The sequence below is a fragment of the Quercus suber genome, unplaced genomic scaffold (genome assembly GCF_002906115.3).
Source record: "Quercus suber isolate HL8 unplaced genomic scaffold, Cork oak 2.0 scaffold_26, whole genome shotgun sequence".
In the NCBI taxonomy this organism is placed as follows: domain Eukaryota; kingdom Viridiplantae; phylum Streptophyta; class Magnoliopsida; order Fagales; family Fagaceae; genus Quercus; species Quercus suber.
The window spans coordinates 1,130,610-1,156,357 of record NW_027069491.1 but is presented as its reverse complement, the minus strand read 5'-3'; the positions used below and the strand labels follow the sequence as shown (position 1 = coordinate 1,156,357).

The following is a 25,748-nucleotide window of genomic DNA, read 5'->3' as shown; positions in this document are numbered from 1 at the left end:
CTATTATGGACCGTATCTTCTCCGGGCTAGCCTCTATACCCCTTTGGGATACCATGAATCCCAAGAATTTCCCTACCGTTACTCCGAACACGCACTTGCTTGGGTTTAGCTTCATGTTATATGAGCGGAGGGTGTCAAATGTCTCCCGGAAGTCATCTAGGTGATCATCTTCGTGTAGGCTCTTCACTAACATGTCATCAACATAGACTTGCACGTTCCTCCCAATTTGGTGTGCAAACATTTTACTCATCAGCCTCTGGTATGTTGGCCCTGCGTTCTTGAGCCCAAACGACATCACCTTGTAGCAAAAGAGTCCTTGGCTGGTGATAAAAGAGGTTTTCTCTTGATCAGCCTCCTTCATCTTGATTTGATTATAGCCCAAAAAGGCGTCCATAAAGCTTAGAAGCTGGTGTCTCGCTGTCGAGTCTACTAAAGTGTCTATCTGAGGTAGTGGGTAGTTGTCTTTCGGGCACGCCCTATTAAGGTTCGTGAAATCGACACACATTCACCACTTCCCATTAGCCTTCTTGACCACAACTATGTTCGCTAGCCAGTCAAGGTAGAATACTTCTCGAATAAAATCTGCTTCTAGTAGCTTCTTGACCTCTTCTGTTATTGGTTTGTCTCGTTCTTGCTCGAACACTCGCTTCTTCTGTCAAACGGGGGGAGGGGGATCTAGGGTTCACATTCAAACTATGGACTATGACTGAAGGGTCAATCCCGAGCATGTCCTCGTGGCTCCAGGAAAACACGTCTTGATTCATCCTAAGGAAAGCTGTGAGGGCTTGACGTATTGGCTGGTTGGCCAATGTCCCCATTCTAGTTGTCCGTTCAAGTCTTAATTCGTCAAGGGTTATTTCTTCTAGTTCTTCAACTGGCTCTGCTGTGGTCCGTTACTTTTCTATGCACATAGTCTGTTGGTGATCTTCCATCTCCAGCATGGCAATGTAGCATTCACGCGTGGCCACCTGATCTCCTCAAAACTCGCTGACCCCATACTCAGTAGGGAATTTGATCATTAGGTGGTATGTTGATGTTGCTGCCTTCCGTGAGTTAAGGATGGGTCATCCGATAATAGCATTTTATGCAGACGAATAGTCGACCACGAGAAATGTCACATCCTTAGTGATCTGCTGAAGATAGTTGCCAACTATCACTGAGATCATGACTGAGCCCAGTGGGAATACTTTTGTTCCTCCAAAGCCTACCAATGGGGAGCTCGTCAGTATCAATATGTTTCTGTTGATTCCCATTTGCTAGAACACTAGGTAGTATAGGATGTCTGCCGAGCCGCCATTGTCAATCAACACTCGATGAACATTGTAGTCCCCTACACGTATGCTAGCAAGCGTGTCATCATATGGATGATGAAGACGTCGCGCATCTTCTTCCGAGAATCCAACGATGGGGCTTTCCCTCCGCGCTATCTTCGGTACGAACCCCATCAACTGGACGTTCTGGACCACCCTAAGGTAGGTCTTCCAAGCCTTTTTGGATGAGTCAGTAGTCGTGGTTCCCCCTACAATCATCCTTATGTCTCCAACTGGGGGTTTTGGATGCTAATTATCCCGTCGAGGGGTCTGCTCTTGAGGATTTGGGTCCACTTTGGCTAACTTCTATAACTTACCCTATCTGATAAGCGGCAATATTTGTCTCTAGGACGCCTGTTTGGATCACTCTTCAGCTTTCCTGGAAATGTTAGAGCCCCCTCGTCCTTGATCTGCATTAGGACTCGTTCTAATGGGGTATTCAATGGTGTGAAACTTGTAAACCTTCCTCCCGAAGGCTTAAGGGGCCTTTCATCCCTTCTGTCTCCCATTCTTGGTTTCTTCTGCCCTTGGTCCTATCATGTATCTTCCTATCTCTCTCTCTTTCTGGGCTTTTCTTCCCAAGCCAGCAATGCGGCTTTTGCATTCATATACTTGATGGCCCTGTAGAGTATTTCTGACATGGTCTTCAGGTCATTTTTGTATATAGAGAGAACAAAAATTTACCCTTTCGCAACCCATTCGTGAAGGCTGCTACCAATATCTTGTCATCGGCTTCATCGATCGAAAGTGCTTCCTTATTGAAGCAGGTTATGTAGGATCTCAGCGTCTCGTTCTCTCACTGCCTGATGCTCATCAAGCACGCCGTGGACTTCTTATACCTGTGTCCCCTGATAAAGTGTGAAGTAAACTGAGTGCTTAGTTCCTTGAACGTGCTGATGGAGTTTGGCATCAGCCGGCTGAACCATATCCTGGCGGGGCCCTTCAACGTTTTAGGGAAGGCCCTACACATGATTTTGTCTGCTACCCCTTAAAGGTGCATCAGGGTCTTAAAGGTCTCTAGGTGATCTAGAAGGTCCTTAACTCCGTCGTACCTTTCTATCTGGGGCATGCGAAACTTATATGGTAGGGGAAAGGAATTGACAAGGGCAGTAAACGAGGAGTCGATCCGGTTGACTAGGTCATCAAGATCGCTAGACACTCGTCCTTTGAGGGCGTTCATCATGACTTCCATCTGTTCCTTCATCGCCTATATCTCCGCGACAATAAGAGGTGGAGCCATATCCATGAAGGATGGGAGGCTCACATGTTGCCGTTCTGGCCTACTTGGGGCGTTGCTACCTTCAGGCCCCTCTCGATCTCTTCGCACAGCGCTGGTACCTTCTTGGTCCTCCCTCTGATTGTTTGGGGCTGCGTTCTTCTGGCGCAGCTGCTCTTCCAAGTCGTGGTTTTGTTTGGTGAGACGCTCCACTGCTGCGGTGAGAGTTTGGACCTGTCTCTCGAGGGCAGTTGTGGGTGGTTCCTCTCTTTAGATGCCGTTGGTGGTTGCCATCGAGCCAGTGAGCACCATGCAACTCCTTTATCCGGGAAGCGATAACACGGCTTATAAGTCGCAAAGAATGAAACTTTCCCATAGACAACGCCAACTGATGATGCCGAGAAAATCACCAGTGAGCCACACGATACTCGCGCACTCGAAATGTAACCTGCACAACACAAGAAAGGAGAAAAACTTGAACAGAGAGCACCGGTGTGGTGTCGGCCAAATACCTTCCGAAGGTCAAGTTACAATCTCTTACAACTCCAGAGTGCTAGAGAGTGTCAATTATGCGTACCTTAATTTGTGAGGGTATTGGGGCTTTTATAGTAGGTGAAGGTTGACCTTTTTTACTTGGAGTTGAAGTCCTTTCCTTGTAGAAATCCTTTTGAGAAATCCAAAATGTGATGGACAAGTCTTTTCCTTATAGGGAAGATCTTCATTAATGTGCGCAACTTCTAGAATCCTCTTTGCGCTAGGATTCTATTTACCTCAAGATTCTATGATGTGCACCGCAAGTATTTCCATCTAGGGATTCTGGCTAACACGTGACAAATAGATCCGTCTAGGTTGTGTCTGTTCATGATGGATCTGTCCTCAACAGGTCTTGCACACAATGGGCCAGTCCTTCATCGACCCATGGATGAGGAATCGCCCAGCCCACTTCACAAGGATCCGTCAACTTATATTTTTCCTCTTCAGTTCAAATAACAGTTTTCAGTGCTTAAACACTGAAAACTATGGGCTCCAAAAAAACCAATGTGTTTGATAAGAGATTTTATTTAGAAGTGTTTAAGTTAAATTTCTTATTTTTGGGTGCTTGAATACTAAATTTAGAGAACTCCTCTTAGAGCATCCACATTGGTGGAGCCATATTTTTTACCTTTTAGTAACTCAAAAAGCTACTTTATCTATTCTAACATTTCATTTTATAACACTACCAACATCAATGGTTCTATATTTTTTAGCATTTCATTTAAATATTCTCTTTTTATCTTTTTTTTTATTCTTCTTCTATTCTTCATCTCTTTCTCCTGCAACAATCACAGGCCACACAAACTAGCAAAACCCATAAACACATCAACGATCACAAGCCACACAAACCATAGGCCAATCAAGATACAACCCACCATGGCCACCACACCCACAACCCCAAGAGCCTTTCACTAGGCTGGCAAAACTTGCAAAGCCAGAGCTAACATCTAACCAATTCCAACAATTCCAACAAACCAATTTCAGCAAACCACCAAATTGACCCACAATTCCAACAAACACCAAACCGATTTCAACAACCCACAATTCTAGCAAATCGATTTCAGCAATTCCAACAACCCACAACCACAATTCCAGCAAACCACAACCACCAATTCTAGCAAATCATAACCACCCATGAACCCGATAACCCACCCAACCACGAACCCAACAACCCACCCATAAGCCCACACTGACCCACCACCATGAACCTACCCACGAGAGGGAGATAAGGGAGGCTCTAAAAATATATATTTATATATATATATATATAACAAAGAGAGAGAGAGGGAGGGAAAATAAGGGAGGCTCTAAAAATATATATTTATATATATATATATATATAACAAAGAGAGAGAGAGGGAGGGAAAAAAAGAAAGGGAGAGAACACCGGAGAGAGAGAAAACCTTTTTTTTTTTTAATGAGAGTAGAGAATAAACAAATAAATTTTTTTTTAATGCCTTCTTGCGACAGTATACAACTACTCTTGGATGTTTACTATAGCCAGATGGAGAAAAAAATTACCTTTGGCTCCACCAATGTTGGGCACTAATTGAAGTTTATAGTGCCAAAAATAACAATTTAGCTTTTTAGCACTACCAATGCTAATGCTTACCAATTTTTAGGTTTCAAATAACATTACTCAATGGCACTTTTGTAAATATTTATAAAAGTGTGGGACCCACTTGATAAGATCTAACATAACCACAACTCACTCTCTTTTCCTCCCTTCTCTTTCACGTTCCTTCTCTCTTCGCTTTCAAATTTCTTCATCTCTCTCTTCACCTCCATTAATTGTACGTGTCAGAAAGTTACCACTTTTTAAAATAATACATAAACATACCAACAAAAGTAGACGTAGGATTTCAAGTTAGGGGAGGCCAAAGTATTAGAAGAAGAAAAAAAATCCAAATAGATATCCATATAGTACTAACAAACTATCAACCAAGATCAATACACAAAATCATTGTTTCTTAATACATTAAGATGTAATCATTTACCAATAAAGATAAAAAAAAAAAAAATACAAAATAATATTGTTTCTTAAGAGCATCAACTATTGCAAATTTTTTTTTTTTTTTCACAAACCAAAACTTACTTTTGCTACTTTAATATAGCATTTAAAATGTCTCGTACAGTAATGCTTTTGGTATTTGGTGTTCTAAATACTAAATATTTACCGTTTAGAATATCTAATGCTAGTACTCTAATACTAGGCTGACTATGATTTTTTATTTTTTATTTTAAACTTTTGTTTTTGTTAAGTTTTTGAGTTTGATAGTTGCCATTTAGGTTAGGCTAATTAAAAGAGAGGTAGTCTAAATTTTTGGAAGAATGAGGCACAACTCTAGAAATAAAAAATATATATAATCATTAAAAAAAATTCTTTGGGCTAGGGGGTCCAAATTTTTTTTTCTTTGCCAAACACAATTATATTTTTTCACATTTTAAAATATATTGTTTGAAACATGGTATCAAACACACTTTTTGTACTATGATTACTTTAAATACGTATTTTCACAATACTTTTTAAATCACAGTTTTTACATCATTTTAAACAAAAATACTTGAAAGCTATTACCAAACCGGACCTCAATTACACCCAAAAAAAATAAATAAAAAAACCTCTACAATTCAAAATTTCGTACTACAGTAAAAACAAAGTGAAATATTTTCTGCTCTCTAATTGGTAATTACTCCACAGGACAACGGCATTGACAAGTAGCTCTCTTCGTGTTCCAATTGTGGCACTAGGACGCAATATTAGACAAAGCAAAATTTCTGTTTATCTTTGTCAATCGCATATGTAAAATAGTAAAGAAAAAAATAAAATAAAATAAAGTGGCAATTCAAGCCACCGACTAGGGTATTGGTTAAAATCCACCAAGAAATCTACTTATTGGTGAATGTCACAGTGGCAGTCCTTATCTTGTAACTCATCAAGAAATTGTGCAAATCCTAGTCAAGTCGTAAAGGATTTAGTTAGGTCTGGGATCAACACCGACTTGACTCTTTAATGCATTTTCATATGTCAACCATTTATGTGAGGTAATTCCGCAAAAGCATTCAACGCGGCCGTAAGAGTAGGATTACTTTTGTCCTATAAGAGATTGAAAATGTGATACACGGAACACGACAAGCATAAAGAAAAAATCTGGTTCAACCGCGACTATCTGAACACTCACAAACCTACTATACTATGGCATCGAATCCGTCAAGCTCAATACCTTTCCTCTTATCAGTAATTCTGATTCTAGTGGTTGGTACTAATGCTGGTGGAATCGCAATCTACTGGGGTCAGAATGGAAATGAGGGTACCTTGGCACAAACTTGTGCCACAGGTAAGTATGCCTTTGTCAACGTAGCTTTCCTTCCGACCTTTCGCAACGGTCAAAAACCCCAAATCAACCTTGCTGGCCATTGTGATCCAACAACTAATGGGTGCACCAGGTTTAGCTCTGAGATACAATCATGCCAGTCAAGAGGAATTAAGGTGATGTTATCCATTGGAGGAGGTGCAGGGAGCTATTCTCTTTCTTCAACTGACGATGCTAAACAAGTAGCGACCTATCTTTGGAATAACTTCTTAGGAGGGCAATCCTCATCTCGCCCTCTTGGAGCAGCTGTTTTGGATGGAATTGACTTCGATATTGAAGGAGGAACAACCCAGCATTGGGATGAGCTTGCAAGGTTTCTCTCTCAATACAGCAAACAAGGAAAGAAAGTGTACTTAACCGCAGCTCCTCAGTGCCCATTTCCTGATGCTTACATGGGAGCTGCCCTTAAGACAGGTCTATTTGATTATGTATGGGTACAGTTCTATAATAACCCTCCATGCCAGTACAGCTCAGGTAATCTAGTAAAGTATTGGAACCAATGGACTACTTCTATTCCTGCCCCCAAATTTTTCTTAGGACTTCCTGCTTCACCTAATGCAGCTGGGAGTGGCTTCATACCAGCTGCTGATTTAACTTCTAAAGTGCTTCCGGCCATTAAAGGTAGTGCCAAGTATGGAGGTGTGATGCTGTGGTCGAAATACTACGATGACCAAGCAGGATACAGTTCTTCCATCAAGAGCAGCGTTTAGGAGTCTGGAGTCTAAATTGATGCATGTTATAATTTCAAAGTAGAAGAGTTCCTACATCTTCCATAACTATTATCTGTGCTTATATACATGTATGTATGTGACACGAATAAAAATATGCATCAATTCTAACATGTCCTTTTTTTTTTCCCATGAATGAATGTAATCTGTGCCTTTTTTTATTAAGGTCATGTTATATATTATCAAATATTGTCATGCCCCGAGTTCAAACGATATGAATTGGGCATGTGATAATAGCCACAAACCTATTGATGTTAGCGACGAGTGTATAGTTCTACAATTAAAACGGACCATACTGTCAATAAAATAAAAAATTATGTGATCCTAATTGGGCACAAACTAATTCTATTGGAATGTTTGCAATAAGTAACAATATGCGTGACAAGATTTCGTACCAAAAAATGGGACTTTTAAATTATAAATCAACCAAGAATTGAGGATCAAAAACACTGAACATGGACCTTTTTGGGTGATATACAAGTCCAACAATGAAGAGTGGGCTTGTCTTCCCCAAGGCCTAAAAAGAAATACGGGTGAGCAGGCCTTGTAAACACTGCATTTTATACCCGTTAATAAATTTTGGTCTCCGGCTCTAATGATGAGCTTGAAATATATCAACCAAGGGTAATTAAAGAGTTCATAATATTTGGAAGTAATCACAGCTCAAAGTGCTCAAATAACTTTGAAATCGATACTGAAAAATGACATTTGCTCACTGTTTTAACCATATCTTTTGATCCACAAAGAATTTTTTAGTGAGGTTTGTTTCATTGGAAAATAGACATCCTAAGCTTCAATGTGAACATAAAATTCGCCTAATTTGGACTTATATTGAGTATTATGACCATTTGAAGTTTGGCCAACTCGGCAATCCGATTTTCTAGGTTTTAAAACTTAATTTTAAGGGCTCAAAACATCATGCTTTGATATGGGCTGGCCCATAGACCCTTGAGAACATCCAAAAATCATTTAAAAGCCCCAAAAACCCTAATTTAACTTATAATACTCATCTTATGTCTCCAATCAAAACCCTAGCTAAAGAGCATTCATCTTCTGTAAAACTCTAATTCTCTTTTCAAAAACTCACACACAACCCCTTTAGCACATTTTTTTACATATTCAAAACCTCTCTTTAGTTAGTTCTAAGGCAAAAAGTTTATTTTCCAAATTGTTTTCTAAAACCTTTTCAAAATCTTTTGTTCTTGAATTGTGATTACTAACCATTAGGGGTGTTCACCAAACCACACAAACCACAAAAACCGCACCAAAACTACCCTCTAAATGACATAACCGCAGCGCACCGTAAGTAACAATGCACTACACTACATGGTGCAATGCAGTTTGCAATTTTATAATTAGAAAACCGCATCACACCGCACCTTATCTATATATTAATATATTTAATTTTTTAATATTAAATATATTATTAATATTTTAATAGCCTTAGCAAGTGTTGATTATGAAAGTTAGCCCAAAATAAAGAAAAATTAGCTCAATAGCTTAAATCTTGGCCCAAAACAAAGGTAAAAACAGTTTTGGGTTGGGCAGGAAAAGCCCAAAATTCGAAATATATACCGACTTCAAATTATTTAAACTGCATCTTAAATACTGCACCGCACATGTGACCGCAAAAATGAGGTGCAATGCAGCTATGGTTTTAACTAAACTTTAAACCACACCGCACCGCACTGCACCACACATATGACTACAAAAATGAGGTGCGGTGTGGTTATGGTTTTGGCTAAACTGCACCACAAATTGCGGAGCTAAAAATGGCCTAAAACCACACCGCACCACATCGTGAACACCCCTACTAACCATTGTTGTGTTCTTTAATTATTCTTGTTCCCTCAATCTAGTATTTGTATTGTAGGCACAAAGGGATCAGTTAAACTGTCTTAAATCTATGATTCTAAAGTAAGGTGAGTCTCTATTCCATGATTTCTCACTTTGCTCTATAGGATTCATATGATTCTTTGTTTGATATTATCTTAAGTGTTCTTACCATATTTGATTGATGATATAATCTTTTTATCCATGTTTTAATCTAATATTAGATTGTTTATAATATGTTTTAGTTGTTCTTTTTATATTATTTTAGTTCTATGTAAAGCTTAACATGTTTATTTATTTTATGAGTGTTTAGGATATTTATTTGGTTTGCTTGTGGTTGTTTATTTATGTTAATGCTTTGTTTTGTTTCCTTTATGTTACATGCTTATTTGATTTTTATGTTTATATCTTTGAATGAGTAAATCTGTAAAAAAGTAATTTTTCGAATCTATGCTAAAGGATGCGTACACATCTTTGAGTATGTGTGTGCATGGTTTAACCATGCATATGTATAGTTGAGTATGCGTACGCACCCAGAACACAGATTATGGCAAAATCTTGTTTTTATTTATTTTAATCATTTTTCACATGTAATTTGATCCTTTGAGAGACCGGATCATTTGGGGTGCTCTCAATAAAAAAAGAAAGGTATCAGCACCTCTCTTTTAGGGTTTTGTGGAGTAGCCACTTATTTTTTATTACAAAAAATAAGAAAAACTACAATATACAATTTACATATCTAAAATACCTCAAGTTTTATTAATTAAATGTACAAATACAATTTGGCAGAGTATTATTACAAGGCTTTGGTCCTAAATACAATCTACGAAAATAAATACAAAGCTTTGGTCCTAGATATAATATACCAAAATAAAAAAAAATAAAGCACTATTCCACAAACCAAGACCTATGGTTCGGGAGCTAGGTTACAAAATGGTAGGTGTTAGGCACCCATTCTGCCCGAATAAAGTCCGATCTTCTAGACTTTGAATGATTATTTTAGTACCCTTATTCAAAATGTTGAATTATATGCAACAAATGCCATGTCAAATTATAGATCTAAGATTAAAAAACAATTTAAGAATCCTAGATCTACAATTTAATTTTGTATGAAAGAGATTTGATAAGATTGCTTGATGAAAAGTTTAGATCTAAGTTTCCACGGTGAAAAAGAATGAAATTTTTTATAAAAATTCAAATCTATTTTTATTTTTATAAATGTGAGAGAAAACAAATTTTTCTATGAAAAGATAAATTTCTTATGAAAAATATAGATCTCGTTTGTCTAAAAAAAAATACAAATTAGATTTTAATGAAAAATACAGATCTGGTTTTTTCTTAAAAATACAGATCTGATTTTAATGAAAAATATAGATCTAGTTTTGTTAGAAAAAAAATATACAAAACTGTTTTTAATGAAAAATACATATTTGGTTTTGTTTAAAAAAAATACATGTAAGGACCCAATTTGAACTCTTAGCCCAAAAAGTGTATGGACTTAAGCCCAAAACAATAAATTTTTATAGAATGGGTTGGAAAACTAGGCTTCAATGAATTGAGCAACAAATAAATAGATTTTGATGACAAAGAAAGGAAAATAACGAACTTTCAATAAGGAAAAATGTCCTCAGCAGAGTCTGAGGAGATTGATTCTTACATATTTGCTTTTGAAGCTTGATTACAAGTCTAGTTCTAGATTACTATGGTGTTTCTCTCTTGATTTTCAATCCCCCTCTCTAGGAAGGTCCCTTACATTATATAACTCTCTTTAGACCATCTTGATCCTTCACTTGTTAGTCATCTGAACCCTTACTTGAATATCTATCCCATCAGACACCCTCTTTGGCTTTCTATGAGTTGTGGTAGCCAAGACAACACTGTTCAGAAGTCTTCTCCACATAAATACGGTCAGAAAAGTAGCTGCAGTGCAATTAATGCGGCAATAGCTACTTTTCCTTAGATATTTTTGGGTTCCCTTCCTTCTCATATGTTCATGAGGTATGTCCCTATCACTAGAGCTTCTTGGAAGGCCACTTTGATTGTTGGAATACATATTTTGAGCAGTATTTATCATATTTGAGGAAGAGTTCCTCCTCAAACCACCTTCCACTCATTCTTTATTTATGAGACTCTAAACTGGAATCCCTCATAACTATTTGTCTCTCCTCGAACTTGTCAACATCCTCGGATAAAGTCCAAGGCCCAATATATGATTTGGGGTCCTTATCCCTAGAATAGCCCCTCAAAACTTCAGTTTTTCCCTCTCATCCAAGGAGAAAAAGTGGGGTTTTGACCTTAAAGAGACAAGACCATTTATTTCTCTAGTTCACAGGTGTGAAATTACCGTTTTGCACGTCCTGTGATTTCTACTGACGCTTCGAAGCCTGCAAGGGTCAATAAATGCTCCAAGGGGGGCTTTGTTCCCCAGATCTAACGGTGAGGCACAGATTTCAATGGTTGATCTTTCTCTTGGAATTTTGAGCAAGATAATTCCCACTCATTTTTACCCTCTATATAAAGCTTTAAGGGAGATCATTTTTTCTTCACTTTAAGAATTTCCAAGTTCTCCAAAGACCTCAAGCACTCCAACTCAATAAACTCTCTACATTCCTAAGTTTCCCTAATTAAAGCTTCAAGGTCTAGCACACTCATTTTCGTAAGTATCCATCTCTTTTAAATTTTCTTTTTCTCCTCGGCCAACCTCCTCGGCCTTCTTTTCTTTTTTAGAAAACTTCCTTCGTGTCATCTTTGTTTACTTAGATGGGTAGATTCAAGCACTCAGTTGACTTTCCAACCGGTATGGAAGGTTTTAGGGCCAAATACCATGTCCCACAGGGAATAGGCCTACAATATTGCCCTCTGGACCAAGTACTTACAAATAGAAGGGAGGGTGAAGTTGTCAATCCTATGATCACAAGTTGTGTCCCCATCAGTGCGCCCCCAACCTATTTAGAGTCCTAGGGAGTGTAGATGCTTTGAACGATCAGATGAACTTAGGGCTCACATGGAACAACGTCATTCATATGTACGAGTGTCATTCCCTTGCCAGCACTGGATATTACCTCAAATCCCCATCTGATGTTGTTAGATTAATATCCTACCTTCCTAAGTCCAACAAGGGCTTAAAGGATGATTATTTGATCGTCTCCGGGGAGTGGCACAACGGTCTTCATTGCCTAATTCGGGCGGAAAAACCAGGTCGGGTACCGTAGGAAGAGGTCCCTTAGTGAGGACTTTAGCCTTTTTAGTTCTTTTATTTATTTTTTTTCATTTTTTTTAAACTCTGCCTTAACATTTCGCCTTCTCGAATAATAGCTTTTATAGATCTAACCACGACTTCCTCCTTGGATGTTTTTTGCAGATAAAACCCACACTACTCCGAGGCTTAGCTTAGTCAACGCTCCAGGTCTCAACAAGCTACTGAGATCCGAGATATTCATAAGCGAAAACGGATAGCTGCGGGCCGCTCACCTAATCTTGGATTACAAGCCTTTGTCTCGTGTATTTCAAGACATAGGCTAGGCATTAAGGGCTGGTGACCCTAGACTAGCACGCATAGATGTCTCTAGGCCAGGGTTTTTGGCTTGGAGAGACCTTCCACCCGTTGAGCTGCCCATTCAACGCATCCCTCAGGAAGCAGCTGCTCCAAGAAAGGAGACAGCTTCTACACACTTATCCCTCGAGGCCGAGATCAATCAATTCTTCTTTGTGGAGGAAGGTGAAGTGCCAAAAAGGCCGGCAGATCTCTCAAACTCTAAGGCCGAGTTGGATAGATTTTCTGCTGCACACTCTCCGAGGCTAATAGTTATCTGGGTTGATACTAGCTCAAAAGCCGAAGAAGAAGAAGAAGATATGGACCTAAAGCAAAGGACCAGCTTAAAGGGTCTAATGGCGAACAGGATCAAGGGATCAACCTCAAAAGAAGTCCCCAAGGCCAAAGTTCCTCCCAGTCTCCCTCCTCTTCCCTCGCCCCTTACTGACCTCAAACTACATGCTAACCCGAATCTGAGGAAGAAAATGCCAATTGAGGATCTAAAGGAAGGTGAGGTCGCCCCTCAAAAAAGGGCTAAACAACAAAAGAAGGCTAAGGATCCTAAAGACAAAAGAGCCAAGTCTATGGAGAGCCAGGACGAGGCTGAAGTGTGCCAAGGGCCGCGCACTTGGGCCCCTTGCCTAAAGATGGAGGGCGCTCTCATTCCTTGGGATGCCACGATTTGGGAGTCTCAAAGGGGGCACACCACCTACCTCACCAAGGCTTTAGAGTAAACCCTTCTCCTCCCCAGAGACATGGAGGGTCTCAAGCGTACTAGGCAACTAACCTCTTCATGTCATTGAAGAGGGACCTTGAAATGGTAAGTCAAACACCATCCTCTTTCGTTAAGTACTAAGCTACACGTTTATTCATATACGTATAAATTTTTATAACCCCTTTGCTACTTTATGCAGGTTACCCAGCAAATTTATGTAGCCAAGGAATGAGTCAAGAACGCTTATGACGAGGTTAAGGCTGAGGCCCACTCCTGTTTTGAGGTGGAGAAGGCTCTGGAAGCCCTAAAAGAGGAGCATGTAGAGTTATCCGAGAAGCTGAAGGAAGCGAACAAGGCTCGCCTAAGCACCAAGGCAAGTCTAAAGTCTGTGGAGAGGTAGGCCGAGGATCAATGCAAAAACTGCACACAACCGAGATAAACCTAGCCACCAAAAAACAAAATGTTTTGGATCTTAAGGCAGAGCTGCAGAAAGCAAAGGATGTAACTAAGGTGGCAAGGGAAGCCACTGAGACCGTGGTGAAGGCATCCTACGAACGTAGGGTGCAGGACAGAGACCTGAATAGCAGAAGAGGTGGTCGTAATGTGCAGGGATTACTGCGCTGAGTCATGGGGAGTACCGATGGACTGGGTGGGAGTCCCTGCAGACTCCAAGCTGAGGAGGGCCAAGAATATCTTCTTCCCGGAGGATATTCGAGAAATTTCGGATATGGTCCCTCCTCTCGAGGAACTCCTTACCACCCAAGCTCCCCTTCTTTATGTTGAAGTTTCTAAAGTGGCTAAACTGGGTAAGGATGTGGTCTCTCAGGCCAAGGATGCAAAGCTTAAGGCTCAAGTTGGGGATTCTCAATCCGAGAAGGCTGATCCTAAGAAGGCCCCTCCATAGGCAAAGGCCTAAGTATAGGATTTTCTTTTGTAGCTTTTTATGTGTACATATTTCTTTGTAATGGCATTCTACCACCCTTTGTAATGCATCTTCCTTTGATCAATGAATAGACTTTTATTTCTATTTCTTGTGTCCTTACTTTATATGTTTCTTAAGTTTACCATAGATTTGTCTATTGCCACTCTATCTTTAATAAAAACTAAAAATACTACCCTACAGTCAGCTCAAATTATTTAACTAAATACCACCAATAAAGAGATTTTCCATATATTTGCATTGAAAAACGAAACCCTTTGTGATGAAAGTTGAACATAATGAACATACATAATTTACCTCAAAGTCACCATTCGAGGAGCCAAACATAGCTAAGGCTCTGTTTAAAACTTGGAAAAAATGAATAGGTGTCATTGAGTGTCATTAATCACTTATATAAAGATGTCATAAAGTGTTGATTTTCCCCAAGCATCTGGTCCGAGGACACAGGCATGACTAAGGTTCTATTTAATCACTTATATAAAGATGTCATAGTGAAATAAGCGATATTTACACAATAAAGAGACACATGACAAAGGGAATTTTTATTAATAATAATACCTATAAGGTCTATTTTTGTAGCCCAAGCCCAAAAATTTGGATTATGAGCCCACTCAACCCAAGCTAATGAATTTGTAGAAAATGGGTAAAAGAGCTAGGCTGATTGTGAACTAAGTAATAGTTAACTATGATGTTCAAGAAGGAACTGATATAAAAAACACACTTCAAAGCTTTTCAATTTGATGTCCGAAGAGGAACTGAATGAAAAATCAATACAACTCTCCAAAAACCTCTCCCCTCTTCTCCAGAAGCTTTTTCTTTATATAGCATCCTTCCTCATCATCTTTATCATCCACTTGTTCTTCATCTAAGTGTCCACTTGAGTATGTGTCACATCAGATCTCTTCTTTAGCTTTCTGTGAGTGGGCAGTACCTGAGATGACACTGTTCAGGGGTCTTCTCTACATTAATGCGGCTAGAAAAATAAATGCAATGCATTTAATGTGGCGGTGGCAGCTTTTCCTTCTAGATATTTCTCCATTCTTCTTATCTCCAGGCATGCCTAAAACTTATCCAGATCGCTAAAGTCATTAGTGAGATCATTCGAACCCTCAAGATATTTGCTTGACCAAGAATCTTTATATCCGAGGAGAATGATCTCTTCGGACCACTGGTGCTCTCTTCGGACTGATCCACGTCACTTCTAGGTATCTTTCTTTCATGCGGACTCCTTCTCAACAACTTTCGCCTCTTCGAACACACAATAACCTTCAAATAGGGCTTTGGGCTCAATACATAAGTTTGGGTTTCCACCCCCCACAATAGCCCCTCAAAATTTTAATTTTTCTCTCTTATCCGAGGAGAAAAAATAGGATTTTGAATTGCTACAAAGTAAAAGTCAACAATACAAAAATATCTGAGTTCACATGTGCAGGAGTATAGACTTAGGCACTTCATAACTGCTATTGCTGTTTCAATATTCCCAAAGCGCTATTAATTACTCTAGGCGGCGTTTTGGCTCTGTTATCCAACGATGGACTACTGATCCAACGAACGTGGTTCTTCCTCGGAATTTGGGCAGGATGATTCCTACCCCTTCGTTTGTCTCTATATAAAGCCCCAAAAGAGGCTTCTTTTTTCTTTTACTTTACAGATTCTCAGACTTTCCAGTGAACTAAGGCATTCAAATCCACCGAGCTCTTCAATCATCTAATCTAGAATCTGCAAGAATCTCTATGAGTTTAAAGATCATTCTCCGATCTAGTTCGTGTAAGTTCTCACACACTCAAATCTTTCATCTTCTCCTCAGACACCTTCCTTGGCCTTCGAGTAGTCGTCCCCTAGTCACTGCGTTAGAAGTCTCCTCTTTCTTGTTTATCTAAGATGGGTAGATTTCAGTATCTGGTGGATAGCCCCATTCAGATGGATGAGTTTAGGGCTACATATCGTATACCTAAAGATTTGGGTTTGAGATATTGCTCTCCAGAAAGAATACTAATAGATCGGAAGTCAGGTGAAGTGATAGTCCCCATCATCGCCTTCCTGGAAAGAGGAATGACTATCCCGAAGGGCCCCATCACCACCAATTACCTTCGAAACCATAGGTTTAGCCCTGAACAATGTGCGCCTAACGTCTTTAGAATTTTAGGAGCCATTGACGATTTGAACCGTCATCTGGGATTGTGGCTCACCTAGAGGGACGTGGTACACATGTACGAGTGCCACAGTCAGAAAGAAGCGGGATATTATATGCTGTTAGGCTCCTCTCCTGCCTTCCCAAATCTAACAAAGGGATGAAAGATGATTATCTGAACGTCTCGGGCACGTGGCATGACAGTCTTCACTGCCCAACCCGACCAAGAGATCCAAGTAGGGGCATCCTAGATTTAGGTTTGCTAACAGTAGATTTAGGATCGATGTTTCTTAACAATTTTATCCTCTTTATCTTATTATTTTCAAGTTTCTGACTAAGTTCTGTTGTGATGTTGACAGATAAAAATCACGTTTCTCCTCGGCTGAGTCTTACAAACACCGCCGCTCAACTATCTACTACGATCAAAAAAAATTTGTGAGTGAAGATGGGCAACTCCGGTCGGTTCCCCTCATTCTTGGTTACACACCCAAACCGTCCGATTTCCAGCCGGTCAGAAACGCAATAAGACAAGGAGACCATCGCATCAACTGCATCGACGTTGCTTGGAAAGATTTTTTGGCTCCGTTCGATCTTGCCCCCATGCCACATCCAAACCCACAGGGTATACCACTGCTCGTCCAATCAGCTCAATAGATTCCCCTTGAGCCAGCAGCAGAAGGCAAGGGTGTTGCTTCTTCGACTTCATCACTCGAAGAGCAAAATGACAAATGTACTTTCAGAGAGGCCTCAGAAGAGGTTCTAGTGATACGTATTTCGAACGCCGAGGAGGAAGTTGACAGGCAATCTAGTGTCCGCCCTCCTATCTTAATAACAGCGATTCCAGAAGTCTCTTCGGACAAACAAGACGACATGGCAAGTTTGAAAGATCTGATGAAGAATAGGAATAAGAAGGCTGGGCTCAAGGAGACTAAGACGTCTCAGCTAGTTGTTAGTCTTCCTCCACCACCTCCTCAAATTCCCTCTGATCTCGGCCTAAAACCATTGCCAAATATGAAGAAAAAGAGACCCATTACGATCGACGAAAAGAGGGAGGTTGTGCTTACAAAAGGGGCAAAGCAATAGAAGGTGGATAAGGGCTAGCGGGGCAAAAGGGCTTCATCCATCGAGAGCCGAGACGATGCTCTTGCCGCTAAGGTGTGCCGAGGGCCGCGCACCTGGTCCCCTAAGCTGGAGCTAGACGGTGATCCTATCCCCTAGGATACCTCCCTCAGGAATTACCACGGGGGAAGGGCAGGTTTGGTTGCTGAAGCCTTGGAGCAACCACTCCTCCTTCCGAAGGATATGAAGTCTTACAGGCGCTTCAGCCAATATGAACTCTTCTTATCCCTCAAAAGGGATTTAGCCATGGTAAGTGAACCAGCTCAAAAAAAATTTTATTAAAATGCTGATTAATTAATTTAATTAATAAATTGTTTACTTTATATTGAAATTCTTTCTTCTACTATACAGGTTACCCAGCAGGTTTACGTGGCAAAAGAATGGAATAAAAGGACTTTTAATGAAGCCCAGGCCGAGGCTCACACTCAGTCTGAGGTTAAAAAGTCCCTAGGTAGTCTGAAGGAAGATTACTCTTGGCTGTCCAAGCAGCTGAGAGATATGACAAGCCAAAGGGACAATCTTAATGCTGGCCTGAAGACTACTAAAAAGCAGGCTGAAGATCAACGCAAGTAGTTGCGTATGACTGAGATTAATCTGGAGACACACAAAGAGTCAGTCAAAGGTCTTCATGCTGAACTAAAGAAAGCCATGGAAGCTACTCAGTTGGCCGAGAAAGTTGCTCAGTTGGCCAAAGAGGCAGTGGAGGCTGAGAGATAGGCAGCATATACTCTTGGGGTAGAGGAGACCCAACTCAGACTTACTGAGGAGTTCACGAAGGTCTGCAGGGAGTATTGTGATGTAACTTGGGATAAAGCCCTTGATGCTGCTGGGGTCCCTCTAGAGGCTGACTTGAGGCAGCCTAAGAGCATTTTTTACCACTCAAACATCCGCGAACTGACAGAAGCTCCAGAGCAGCCGGTAGTCAACCAGACCCTTCCTAATCCTACCAAAGCATCCCAAGAGTCTAGTCAGATTGGAGACCAGGGCAAGCAAGCTGAAGATCAGATTATGGATGTTGCCACCCAGCCCAGCCATGTTGCTGACCCTTTGGCTTCTCAGACAAAGACTTAGACACCTAGGGATTTCTATTTTGTACTTGTATTACTTTTTCTTTTTCTTTTTTTATATAAGGGATTGCAATGTACTTTATTTTTAATTAATGAAATTATTCTTCTATTTTCTATTTTTGTCGTACTTGTTATGAGATTTACTATTGTAGTACAGGCAGATTTAACAACAATATCAGACCAGTGATGTAAACGCCTTATTCAAATACTGGAAGAAGTAGGTCACACAAGAGTTATTAACGAACATAAAATGCAATGAATGATGTGAAAATATTACATATTTTCTTGGATTCTTGGATTATTTCAATATTTAAGACTACAAGACAAAGTTATTTAAGCATGATTTGTTAAATTTGAATTTTGATAATGACTATAAGACTGTGTTAACTAACCCATATCATCTGATCTGAGGACTTCAGGCATGATTGGACTTAAGTTTAAACAGTGAGAAAACTTGCAAACCAGTGTTAACTAACCCGAATCATCTAGTTCGAGCACTTCAGGCATAATTGGATTTAAGTTTAAACACTTAGGAGACTTGTAAACGAATGTCAACTAACCCAAATCATCTGGTCCGAGAACTTCAGGCATGATTGGATTTAAGTTTAAACACTTAGGAGACATGCAAACGAGTGTCAACTAACCCAAATCATTTGATCCGAGGACTTCAAGCATGATTGGATTTAAGTTTAAACACTTGGGAGACTTATTGCAAATGAGTGTCAACTAACCCAAATCATTTAGTCCGAGGACTTCAGGCATGATTGGATTTAAGTTTAAACACTTAGGAGACTTGTAAACGAGTGTTAACTAACCCAAATCATCTGATCCAAGAACTTCAGGCATGATTGGATTTAAGTTTAAACACTTAGAGACTTGCAAACGAGTGTCAACTAACCTAAATCATCTGGTCCGAGGACTTCAGGCATGATTGGATTTAAGTTTAAACACTTAGGAGACTTGTAAACGAGTGTCAACTAACCCAAATCATTTGGTCTGAGGACTTCAGGCATAATTGGATTTAAGTTTAAACACTTAGGAGACTTGGAAACGAGTGTTAACTAACCCAAATCATCTAGTCTAAGGATTTCAGGCATGATTGGATTTAAGTTTAAACACTTAGAAGACTTGTAAACGAGTGTCAACTAACCCAAATCATCTGGTCCGAGGATTTCAGGCATGATTGGATTTAAATTTAAACACTTAGGAGACTTGTAAATGAGTGTCAACTAACCCAAATCATCTGGTCTGAGGACTTCAGGCATGATTGGATTTAAGTTTAAACACTTAGGAGACTTGCAAACGAGTGTCAACTAACCCAAATCATCTGGTCCGAGGAATTTAGGTATGATTGGATTTAAGTTTAAACACTTAGGAGAGGTCCATAGATTTTACATAATAAATTGGCACAATGATTAAAGTAAAGACTTGATTAATAATAATACCTTTTAAGGTTATTTACATTCCAACGGTGTGGTATTACATGACTATCCAAATCTTCCAAAAAATATGCCCCAATGCCAGCTCCTGAAGTAATACGATATGGCCCCTCCCAGTTGGGCCCTAACTTTCCCCAAGCTGGGTTCTTTGCAATGCCCACAACTTTCCTAAGTACCAAATCGCCAGGTTCTAGAGGCCTTAGCTTTATGTTGCCATCATAGCCCTGCTTGAGCTTTTGTTGTAATGTGCTAATCGGACAATTTCATTTTCTCTCCGTTCTTCAATCAAATCCAAACTCTTTTCTAGCTGCTCATTGTTACTGGTCGGATTGAACGAACTAGTCTTCATAGTTGGGAACCCAGTCTCCAGAGGTATAACAGCCTCAGCTCCGTAGGTCATTGAAAATGGGGTTTCCCTAGTAGACCTACGAGGTGTAGTTCTGTATGTCCACAGTACGTGTGGCAGTTCTTCCACCCATTTGCCCTTTGCATCGTCTAGTCTCTTTTTTAATCCATTAACTATGATCTTGTTAACTACTTCTGCTTGCCCATTCCCCTGGGGATAGGCAGGGGTGGAGTATCTGTTCGTGATTCCCAATTCACCACAATAACTCCTGAACGCTTTACTATTGAACTGTAAGCCGATGTCTGAAATGAGAGTATGAGGAGTCCCAAACCGAGTAACAATATTCTTCCACACAAATTTCTATACATCTACGTTTCTGATGTTGGCCAAAGGTTCAACTTCAACCCATTTGGTAAAATAGTCTATACCAACCAGAAGATATTTCTTGTTTCTTGTGGCTTTGGGGAATGGACCCACGATATCTAAACCCCATTGAGCGAAGGGCCACGGGCTGGATAGCGGATTAAGGGTTCCCCCTAGCTGATGAATGTTTGGGGCAAACTGTTAACATTGGTCACACTTCTTGACATATTCATGGGCTTCTTTTTGCATATTTGGCCACCAGTAACCTTAGGTAATGGCTCGGTGAGCCAAGGATCTACCTTCAGTGTGGCTCTCACAGATTCCTTCATGTAGCTCTTCCAGTAATAACTCAGCTGCTTCAGGATGCATACATAAGAAGTACGATCCTGAATAGGAACGTTTGTATAATTTTCGGTCCTTGGATAGCCAGAATCTGGTCACCTTCCTCCGAATTTTGTTAGCTTCGCCCTCTCTTCCAGCAAAATATCCTCCTTCAAGAATTTAACTATAGAATCCATCCTGCTGAGTTCGGCCCTAATTTGGTGAACTTGGGCTACCTCTCTTGTGCTTCTATAGGGCTATGCATGTCCTCCACGAGGATAACCCTCGGCAGGTCCTGTGCCGAAGAGGTAGCGAGCGTAGCTAAAGAATCAGCATGCGCATTACCATTTCTGGGGATATGCAGCAAATTAAAAGAGTTAAACTCTGATTGCAGACGCTTAACTCAGCTCAGGTATCCCTGCATTCTCTCATCCTTCGCTTCAAAGTCACCTTGTACTTAGCCAACGACTAATCTCGAGTCCGAGAACACCTCCACTGACTTTTCGCCCATTCTTCGAACCATAGTCATTCCCATTAGTAGAGCTTTATACTCCATCTCATTATTGGTTGCCTAAAAATCCAATCTTAGAGACTTTTCAATGATGATTTTTTCAAGAGATATCAGTACTAGCCCCACTCCAGAACCCTTCTGGTTAGCTGCACTATCCACATATACTTCCCAATGTGAGGGACTTTGTTGAAAAATCATGCCAACCAATTTTTCATCTATGTCCGAGGTTGGCGTTATTTCTTCTACCCTGGGCTCCTTGAACTCGGCCACTAAATCTGCAAGGACCTGGCCCTTGACCGATGTGCGAGGCATGTACCTGATATCAAAAGCCCCCAAGATTATGCCCCACTTAGCAATCCTCCCAGTGTAATCATTACTTCGGAGTATAGCCTTGAGCGGAAGCTGGGTAAGAACAATGACCGTATGAGCTTGGAAATAATGTGGGAGTTTTCACGTTCCAAGCACCACTGCCAGGATAGCCTTCTCCAATGGCAAGTAACGAATCTCGACCTCATGCAGCAACTTACTTACATAGTAGACCGGCCTTTGCACACCGCGATCTGCTCGTATTAACACCAAGCTCATAGCACAAGGAGCCACAGCAATGTAGGCAAACAGGACTTCGTCTGGTTCAGGACTGGACATGATGGGTGGCCGAGCGAGATAGTCCTTAAGTTGCTGAAAAGCCACAGCAAATTCTTCAGTCCACTCAAATCCCTTCCACTTGTTAATCAACGAGAAGAAAGGCCTACACCTATCTGCTGATCGGGAGATGAATCGATTTAAGGCAACAGTCATTCCGGTCAACTTCTAAACTTCTTTGGGATTCTGAGGAGCCTGTAGATTGTGGATAGCCTTTATCTTATAGGGGTTAACTTCAATTCCCCTGTGAGTCACCATGTACCCTAAGAACTTGCCTGACCCCACACCAAATGAGCATTTGGAGGCATTTAGACGTAGCTTGTGCCTTCTTAGAATTTCAAAAATGTTTCCCAGGTCCTTTACATGCTCTGAAATGATCTTGTTTTTCACCACCATGTTGTCTATATAGATTTCAATACTTTTGCCCAACTGCAACTCAAACATCATCGTCATCATCCTTTGGTAAATAGATCCTGCATTTTTCAAACCAAAGGGCATCACCTTGTAATGGTAGTTACTAATAGGGTGACAAATGCAGTCTTCTCCTGATCGCCCAAGGCTAGCGATACTTGATGGTAACCTTGGAAGGCGTCCAAAAAACTCATCCGAGGGTTGCCGGTAGTGGCATTTACCAACTGATCAATTTTTCGCATAGGGAATGGATCCTTAGGACAAGCCTTATTCAAGTCAATGAAGTCTACACACACTCGCCATTTTCCATTCTTCTTCTTCACCACCACAGTGTTTGCTAGCCACTCAGGATAAAAAAACCTCTTTAATAGCTCCAGCCTGTTTGAGCTTTGTTGCTTCTTCTCTTATTGCATCAGCATACTCCTTAGATGGGGGCCGAAGAGGTTGCTTCTTAGAGGTGATCAATGGGTTGACTTTTAGATGGTGGAAAATGAATTCTGGACCCACCCCTAGGACCTCGTAGGCGTTCCAGGAAAATACATCAAGGTTTCTTTTAAGGAAATGTACTAGCTCCTCCCTCTCTGGTAGAGGCATCTGAGATCCAACTTGAAAGAACCTTTTGGGATTGTCTCCAATTAGAACTTTTATTAAATCTTCACATCTAACGCCCTCATCTGAATCTTCACCGGGCAATACCCGACTTTTTAACTGCTATAAATCTCTCTCGGCCCTAGCCGAGGACTCCGTTTCGGGCTTGTGCTGGATGGCAGCCACCAAGCATTGTCTGGCCGAGGATTAATCTCCCTGGATTTCACAAACTTGCCCTTCGAATGGATACTTAACTTTTTGATGCAAAGTAGAGGAAACAACCCCTAGCATATAGAGCCAAGGTCTGGCTACAATTGCCGTATAAGGGGAATACACATCTACAACAATGAAATCCACCTCTGCTAACTCCGAGCCAGTCTATATGGGTAATCGTATTTGGCCCTTTGAGGTGACGATTCTTCCCTTGAAACTAACCAGGGGAGAACTGTATGGTGTTAAGTCATCAGGTTTTAGGTTCGGCCCCTTGTAGAGGTCAGGCTACATTATCTCTACCGCATTACCCTAGTCCACCATTACCCTCTTCACATCATATCCTCCAATTCTAAGGGTGACTACTAAAGCGTCATCATGGGGTTGGATGGTCCCAATCTTGTCTTCGTCCGAGAAGCCTAAAACTGGTTGAATATTCGATCTAGCTCTCTTCGGATCTTGTCCAAAGTCCACTGCCAGTAACTGGGCTACCGACATAACCTTGGACGGCCAGGATCTTGTTCTTCCTGGTGCGGCGAAGATGACGTTGATAGTTCCCAATGGAGGCTTTGAAAAGTCATTCCTTTGGGGTTCAGAATTCACCTAACTTCCTCGGCCACTGGAGTGATGCAAGAGGTGTCTCAATTTACCTTCGCAGACCAGTTGGTCCAAATGATCCCATAGACTCCTGCAATCCTCTATGGTATGCCCATGATCTTGGCGGTATTGGCAATAGAGGTTATGGTTACGCCTTTCAGGGTTCCCTACCATCTTGTTCGTTTGCATGGGCAATATGGCTTCCACCTCGAGGTTGACTCTTACTAGTATGTGCGGTATGCACACTTCCCTCACGGTCACCTCCTCGCTCAAGGTTGACAAAAGGATTGCCATGCTGGGATCCCAACGATTCTGCCTAGTGTGAACCTGATCCTACCATAGTTAAGCATTGCACTTACTATCACACCAATTCTTCCCATAAACAACACCAATTGTAAGGACCCAATTTGAACTCTTAGCCCAAAAAGTATATGGACTGAGGCCCAAAAAGCCAAGAACAATAAATTTTTAGAGAATGGGTTGGAAAACTGGGCTTTAATAAATTGAGCAACAAATAAATAGATTTTGATGACAAAGAAAGTAAAATAACAAACTTTCAATAAGGAAAAATGTCCTTGGCAGAGTCTGAGGAGATTGATTCTTACATATTTGCTTTTGAAGCTTGATTACAAGTCTAGTTCTATATTCCTACAATGTTTCTCTCTTGATTTTTCGATCACCCTCTCTAGGAAGGTCCCTTTCATTATAAAACTCTCTTTAGACCATCTTGATCCTACACTTGTTGGTCATCTGAACCCTTACTTGAATATTTGTCCCATCAGACACCCTTTTTGGCCTTCTGTGAGTTGTGGTAGCCAAGGCAACACTGTTCAGGGGTCTTCTCCACATAAATGTAGCTAGAAATGTAGCTACAGTGCAATTAATGCGGTGATAGCAACTTTTCCTTAGATATTTTTGGGTTCCCTTCCTTCTCATATGTTCATGAGGTACGTCCCTATCACTGGAGCTTATTGGAAGGCCACCTTGATTGCTGGAATACATATTTTGAGCTGTATTTATCATATCCAAGGAGGAGTTCCTCCTCGGACTGCCTTCCACTCATTCTTTATTTATGAGACTCTAAACTGGAATCCCTCATAACTATTTGTCCCTCCTCGAACTTGTCAACTTCCTCGGACAAAGCCCAAGGCCTAATATATGATTTTGAGGCCTTATCCCTACAATAGAGATCTAATTTTAATGAAAAATACAAATCTGGTTTTGTCTTAAAAAAAATACATATTTGATTTTAATGAAAAATGTAGATCTGGTTTTTTCTTAAAAAATGCAAATCTGATTTTAATGAAAAATACAAATTTGCTTTTAGAAGTAGAAAAGAGTCAAACTTTCATGACAAATTTATTTTTGCAAATCTAAAATCTTAAAAAGAAACTTTAACCCCAGATCTATGCATTTTAATCAATTAACATACTAAAATTTAAACTAATCATGTGAATTTTTCAAAGAGAGAGAGAGAGAGAGAGAGAGAGAGCATGTAATAATATAAGAAGAACATGTATAAACAAGGAAAGAAGCAAAAACAAATTCATGGAAGATCAAGCAAAAACAAGAACATGTTTATTTATAGAAAGTAAAGTAAGAACATACCTGTATGAATGTACTCTACAAGAGGGGATTATGTTAAAAATCAAAGAGAATAAATCTCTTGGAGATCTAAAATAAGGTCACTTAACTGAAAAGAAATTCTTAAAGCAGAGCTTCCATAATTTCTTGAAAGTAAGGGGAGAGAGAGGTGCTGAATTCTAGATTTTCTCCTCTATTTATAGAGGTGCATTTGCTTAAAAAATAAGTTAGGGTTGC

At 40.3% G+C, this 25,748-nt stretch overlaps 1 protein-coding gene across 1 annotated transcript; it reads left to right on the top strand.

The window, feature by feature from the left end:
* The first annotated feature begins 6,160 nt into the window (after nucleotides 1-6,160).
* LOC112014044 (acidic endochitinase) lies at nucleotides 6,161-7,275 on the top strand. The gene has a single exon (XM_024046422.2). The coding sequence runs from the start codon at nucleotides 6,257-6,259 to the stop codon at nucleotides 7,142-7,144; it is 888 nt and encodes a 295-aa protein (XP_023902190.2). The 5' UTR covers nucleotides 6,161-6,256; the 3' UTR covers nucleotides 7,145-7,275.
* The last annotated feature ends 18,473 nt before the right edge of the window (nucleotides 7,276-25,748 follow it).